This window comes from Montipora capricornis, chromosome 3 (assembly GCF_036669925.1).
Source record: "Montipora capricornis isolate CH-2021 chromosome 3, ASM3666992v2, whole genome shotgun sequence".
Lineage (NCBI taxonomy): Eukaryota > Metazoa > Cnidaria > Anthozoa > Scleractinia > Acroporidae > Montipora > Montipora capricornis.
The window spans coordinates 73,899,766-73,906,448 of record NC_090885.1 but is presented as its reverse complement, the minus strand read 5'-3'; the positions used below and the strand labels follow the sequence as shown (position 1 = coordinate 73,906,448).

General features: G+C 41.2%; 1 protein-coding gene across 2 annotated transcripts in view; it reads left to right on the top strand.

The window, feature by feature from the left end:
- The window catches only part of LOC138044066 (alpha-1B adrenergic receptor-like), an 11,430-nt gene extending 4,747 nt beyond the window's left edge, over positions 1–6,683 (top strand). Inside the window, exons 1-3 of one of the 2 annotated variants that reach the window (XM_068890676.1) lie at positions 2,294–2,354; positions 3,684–3,989; positions 4,754–6,683. In XM_068890676.1, coding sequence (XP_068746777.1) covers positions 2,313–2,354; positions 3,684–3,989; positions 4,754–5,554 — 1,149 coding nt within the window. In that variant the 5' untranslated portion in view covers positions 2,294–2,312 and the 3' untranslated portion in view covers positions 5,555–6,683. Of the gene's footprint in view, positions 1–2,293; positions 2,355–3,683; positions 3,990–4,753 lie in introns of those variants that run through there. The other variant, XM_068890675.1, reaches the window with a different exon arrangement.

The following is a 6,683-nucleotide window of genomic DNA, read 5'->3' as shown; positions in this document are numbered from 1 at the left end:
GAAACCTTCTTCTTCAAAGTACATTTACTTACTGAAATTTGGTTTATCAACGGAGTTGATAATGTAAATTGGCCACCGTACAGAGATTCTAAAAGCTGACGTTTCGAGCGTTAGCCCTTCGTCAGAGCGAATCGAGGGATTATGGGTTACGTGTAGTTTTTATAGTAGAGTAGGAGATACGCTATAGGTGGTAACATGGCAACGTGAAAAATAGGAATATATTAGTTAAATGAAAAGCGTTCGTTAATACCGTGAGGATTAAGGGTGCCGATTTGAAAGATGAATTTTTGTTCCAGATTCTTGCGGCTTTCCGTCGTACCTAGATGTAGGGAAAGGCCGCAGATAGCCATGTGTTTTTTGGAGTGGTTAGGCAGATTAAAATGGCGAGCGACTGGCTTAGATGCATCCTTGTCATTCTTCTTAACATCGCGTAGGTGTTCGCGGAATCGGTCACCTAGTCGTCTACCTGTCTCACCGATGTATAATTTATTGCATAACGTACAGGTTATGCAATAAATGACATTTGCGGAGGTACATGTGAAACGATCGGTGATCTTAACAGATCGCTTAGGTCCCGATATCTTGCTAGTGTTAACAATGAAAAGACAAGTTTTGCATCGTGAGCGCGCGCATTTGAAAGTGCCGGGTTGCTCGTTGGTTTTGAGCGCGCTTCTAACTAAAAAGTTGCCTACGTTTTTGTCGCGTTTGAATGAAATAAGTGGAGGTTGCGAAAAGATTTTACCAGTCTTGGGATCATTTTGGAGTAATTTAAAATTACTAAGAATGATGCTTTTGACTGCGTGATTATGAGGATGGAAAGTGAGGGTGAATGGAATTCTGTCATTCTTATCTTTCTGTGACGTTTGTAGTGACGACTGTCGATCAAATTTTAAATTACTCCAAAATGATCCCGAGACTGGTAAAATCTTTTCGCAACCTCCACTTTTTTTTTCATTCAAACGCGACAAAAACGTATGCAACTTTTTAGTTAGAAGCGCGCTCAAAACCAACGAGCAACCCGGCACTTTCAAATGCGCGCGCTCACGATGCAAAACTTGTCTTGTCATTGTTAACACTAGCAAGATATCGGGAGCTAAGCGATCTGTTAAGATCACCGATCGTTTCACATGTACCTCCGCAAATGTCATTTATTGCATAACCTGTACGTTATGCAATAAATTATACATTGGTGAGACAGGTAGACGACTAGGTGACCAATTCCTCGAACACCTTTGCGATGTTGAGAAGAATGACAAGGATGCATCTAAGCCAGTCGCTCGCCATTTTAATCTGCCTAACCACTCCAAAAAACACATGGCTATCTGCGGCCTTTCCCTACATCTAGGTACGACGGAAAGCCGCAAGAATCTGGAACAAAAAATTCATGTTTCAAATCGGCACCCTTAATCCTCACGGTATTAACGAACGCTTTTCATTTAACTAATATATTCCTATTTTTCACGTTGCCATGTTACCACCTATAGCGTAGCTCCTACTCTACTATAAAAACTACACGTAACCCATAATCCCTCGATTCGCTCTGACGAAGGGCTAACGCTCGAAACGTCAGCTTTTAGAATCTCTGTACGGTGGCCAATTTACATTATCAACTCCGTTGATAAACCAAATTTTTGTATACTACTTCCCCACCGACGCAGCACCACAGTTTCTTTAGAAACTACCCCTTCATACATTTACTTACTGATCAGTTATTCCACCGGATAATGGCAGCATAAACCCACAAGTTACTAACATTCAATAAGAAGCAAATTCTCCAAGGAATAACACCATTTGATTGGCTGATGTCACCTCAACAGACAAGATATATCATTCAAAGGGGCCGATAGGTAGTTTAAAAGGCTCTCAAATTTATATTGAAGCATTAAGATTCGTCTAGCAAGTGATTAACCATGCAAATACTGAATTTTCGTTGCTTTAAGACGATTCAAATCAGTCTTCATTTGTTTTTTTTAATTTTGGTTACTCGGACAAGAATCGCAGGCCTTCAGTTTTATAAGCTTTACCGTGGAGTTCGCCGGAAACGAACTCATTGACAGAGTCTTGACAAGCAACTAAAGGGTAAGATCGTGTGAAAATCTCAAAAGTCGAATTATCATTATCGTATTCAAATTTATAGAGCGAGCTTGTTGAGCTAAAGTTGGGACTTTTTTAAAAGTCATTTAACTCAAAGGTCAAATTGATTCTTAATGGTTACCGAAAAGCGGAAGGTTTATGAATTTAAATTCATCAAGGCCAATGACAGTATGCCCGGAAAATACTTTTGAAAAGGTTATTTCGAATGTTATTGCAACATGAAATGCACAAAAACCTCCTCGACCCGTAACAAGACCACGGTAAGCGGTCAAAAGTGATTCTAAATCCACTTTACAACTAAACTAAATAATTGGATTCAAAGAAGTACAATGATGTTTTTTTCCTTTAGTTATTCAACCAATGCAATCCAGTTTCTGTTAAAACGAAAACTAACAGTCTGTTAGACAAGTTTTGAAAAGATTGGGTCTTAATTTGGAACTTGACTTCACTCTTATGCAATCCTTCAAAGCGCCGTGGTTGAGACCGTCAAACTAAGCCGAGGCGGAAAAGGTTATTCTGAATCAGAAAGACTTTTTAACAACATCGATCTGAAGCCCCTGCAGCGATGGTGAAGTGGTGATTGCACTTATCTCCCACCACAGTACTGTAGCCCGAGATCGATTCCGGTTTTTCTCCGGGTTCTCCGGTTTTCCCCCTCCTCATAAACCAACATTTCTAAATCATTCGATCGGATTGAGGGCCATATTGAAAACTACTGGGTCGCCAGTAAATATGTTAGCCTGGAAGTACTTGTGACCGTATATGGCTGCCTATGGATTGAACTGGATCGGGAAGGACTTTTATTCATTTTTCTGTTTGTTCTTGGTGGCAAAGTATTGCGATTATTTACATTTTAACCTGACACAAGAGGACGCGATGGCTCCTCGCTAAGGGCCCATTCAGTTCTGCTTATTTTCAAGAAAGTGGCTATTACCAAGGAAGATTGACTTATTTCACTTTATTATGTGGCTTCAATAGTACGCGCGCTCTGATTAGCTGCTGAGCGGGCAAGATTTTCTTGCAATGACGGGCATTATGAAAATTTTTCTCGACTCGACGGCTCTTTTGAGTTGAGACTAAAAGCTACGAGCGCGTGGGCGAAAACAACAAAAAATATGGACAAAGTACAACCATATTTTCAATAACTGAAAGAAAAACTAGCATACAGATACTTCTTTAGTATGATCGACTACGAGAGCCACAGCGAGAGCGAGTTTTGTTATCCAAAGGACGAAGAACAAGCCAAAACTGAGCAAAAAAAAGGCCATATGATAAATAACGTATTTACCTCGTCCGTTCGGTCATTACAGGAAAATCTCAGACCTCGTCCTTGATGTATTGACCTCGCTATCGCTTGGTCAATACATCACGGACTCGGTCTGAGATTTCCCTGTAATGACCTCACTCTCGGTTAATAAGTGGTATATATACGACAGTCTCCTGTACATATTTCATCATTTCATCCAGAATTGATTGTCATAGATAGTTAAACAGATATTTCTGGCTCTGAACTGAATGTCAAGAACTGACTATAAAGACGACACTTTACGGGCAGATCTAGTGAACAACGCTTTCCTTTCACATTTCAGTTTCTTGACATGACGGGTCCCTCTCCGAACCCAGGAATCAACGAAACTGTGAAGAATGAGAAATTTGACGATAAGACCGTTGTCATATCCACTTCCTTTCTGGTCATCATTATCATTATGGCGTTGTTTGGAAATGGTTTGGTGGTCATCGCATTTGCAGTGTTTCAGAAACTTCGTACAATGACAAACTACTTTATAGTGTCGCTCGCTGTGGCTGATGTTCTAGTTGCAACAGTATCTATGCCAGTCTGGTTCGCTTATCTTGTTACCGGGCCCAAATGGATTTTTCATGAATGGATGCAGCAGGTAAAAGACCTTTTATCCCAATCTCGGTATCCAAAGAAAATCTTCACTCTTTGTGTTCAACAAAAAAAGTATCCCATACTCTGAACAGTTTGAATTTTGAGTTTACCAAATATTGCTGGCTGTAATTTACCAGCTCAAAATTCAAAATGGTCGGAACGTATTCTCAACTGTAGTGTAGAAAAAATATTCACGCATACATTTCTTGTTGGCCGAATCCTGGGTACGCCAGCGGCAGTCCTTGCTGAATTGTTACTAGCAAAAGACCTTTAGCTTTCCTAAAAAAGGCCTAAGTTTACTGAAACTTGTCTACCACATTTGCTGCGCTTCTTAATTTTGGATCCCATTGCAAAACCTCAAACAGCTGCCTTCTTGTTTGTGAAATGAAATGATTATAAAGTCTAGCAAAGGCAATAAAGATATTTACATAGCAGGATAACCATGAAAATGAAGGACTAAGCAAGTAAAGCAGTTCAGGTAACCATGAATACCAGAGGCGTTAAAAAATCCAAAATGACGGAGAGCAGCAAATTTAAATTTTTCCAATACAATAGGCCATGATTGCGGCATTAAATTTGAAGAACTGTTGCGGATGAAATTGACTGACGATTTGACAACCGGAACCTAGATAAGTTCCACCCATAAATTCTGCTTTCGCCCAGATTGTCGAACTGATTCAGTGAGTATTTCATCTCAGGACACTGAACACTCTACCTAGCGATCTTACTCCATTAATTTGATATGTGATGCGACCTCTTTCGTGTTAGGTTTGGAGCTGTGTTGATATCCTCTGCGGAGTGGCTTCCATCTTGCATCTTTGTTTCATTAGTATCGAAAGAGTTATTTGTATTTCTTCGCCTCTCACATATCACGAAAAAATTACAACCTCCAAAGTACTGCTGGCCATAGTCTCTATCTGGCTGTTCTCAGCGTTCATGGCTCTGCTCAAAGGTCTCCTCTGGTATGTCCCTCCACCAGCCTACGAGTTAACGGTGAGTTTATCCTGTTTTCTTGTTCCGTTGATCATAATGTTGGCGTGTTACATGAGAATGTATAAAGCGGCTCGACACCAAATCAAAAAGATCATTCTCACCGTCCATGGAAGCCCCAAGAGATTTCTACTTTCTAAAGAGCTCAAGGCTGCTAAGACTGTTGCTGTAGTTATCGGTGCATTTGTCATTTGCTGGGGACCCTTCTTCGTTCTGAATCTTATCTATGCTTTATGCAATAGCTGCTCTCCTCTCCCTGAAGAGTCGGTTCTCGCCGCCAAATGGCTGCATTACGTCAACAGTGTGTTGAACCCAATCATTTACGCGTGCATGAACAAAGAGTTCCAATCAGCGTTCAAAAAGTTGCTCGCGTTTTCTTGTTTCTTCGTTCCGGGAGTTCATCGGCAAGATATGATATTGGAGAGGTCGTTCTACAGCGAGAGGACTTCTCTACGTTCAGCGAGAGAAAGTTCTTACAAAGGAGCAAATTCTGGAAAAGAAAGCAGTTCACTTCGATCGTGTGCGTCTTACAAAGAGATCAACGGGTACCGCTCGTGGGAAATGCCTTGTTTTGTTTGAATGTGCTACTTGTGAACATGCACCTCTTCTGTGTGAAGATACAACGGAAGACATCAACCAAGCTGGTCTTCAGGTCTTGAAGCAAATTGTCTCGGTTTCAGCAGTTTCGGCAAAGTCCTCGGCACACTTCTTTGCTAAACGTAAGATTGAAAACTGCCGTGCTAGATACACAAATGACCTGTTTCAGTGACTGGTACCGTCTTGGGAAAGGTGGATAACAAATCAACGTACATACTACATAGAGCTTAGTGAACGATTCTTCTTGTCCCGTTGAAGTAACGCTACTAAAGTAAACGCTGAAGTAACGCTACTAAAGTAAACGATAAAGTAAACGAGGTTCCGCCCCATTCCTCAAACCGGCGAAGCAGGCTCGCGGTCGCCGGCCTCGCCGGCGAAAATAATGGGCCATTCCCGAACTGCTGTTTGTCTCGGTTTCGAAGTGAGTCTTGGTGCTCAACTATTGTAATTGAAATGAAGAGTTTGATTTGCATAAGAATACGCAACTAATTTCCATTTGACTGGTTGTGCACCAGGACTCGCTTTGAAACTGAGGCATGCAGCAACTCGGAAATAGGCAATTTAGTGAGCCCGCTCGCAGGCTACCGAGGTGCAGCCGAGGGAAACATTGAAATTCGAGGCAAATAAAATTAACTGTTTCTCGAGGGACCATTCATTAACTGATTTGTTATATAGCACAAACAGAAATACGTGCAATGGCAGTCGTCGGTCAACATTCGCGGGTGACAGTACATTGTTACCCTCTGACGTCATAGATTTTGCACTGTTGCCCGCTCAGACACTTTTGGCGGGAAACAGTTTTATTGTTAGATGTCAAGTGACCTCGAAGTAACCAATGAGAGCGCGCGCCGTTGGGGGGAAAAATTCAGCGATATAACATAAAGAATTAACAGAGATTTGTCCTCTAATGGATCATTGGTTAGAGCCAATCAAAATGAGTGCATATATGCTGAATACAGTACAAATCAGGGAGTAATCGTGCGTATGATAGCGCGCTCGGCTGATTTGAAATTACAAGCACGATTACTCCCTGAATTGTACTACACGAGGTTAAATTACTAACCGTATCTACAATCGAACAAATTTCTAAAATAAAAAGTCTTTGAAAACC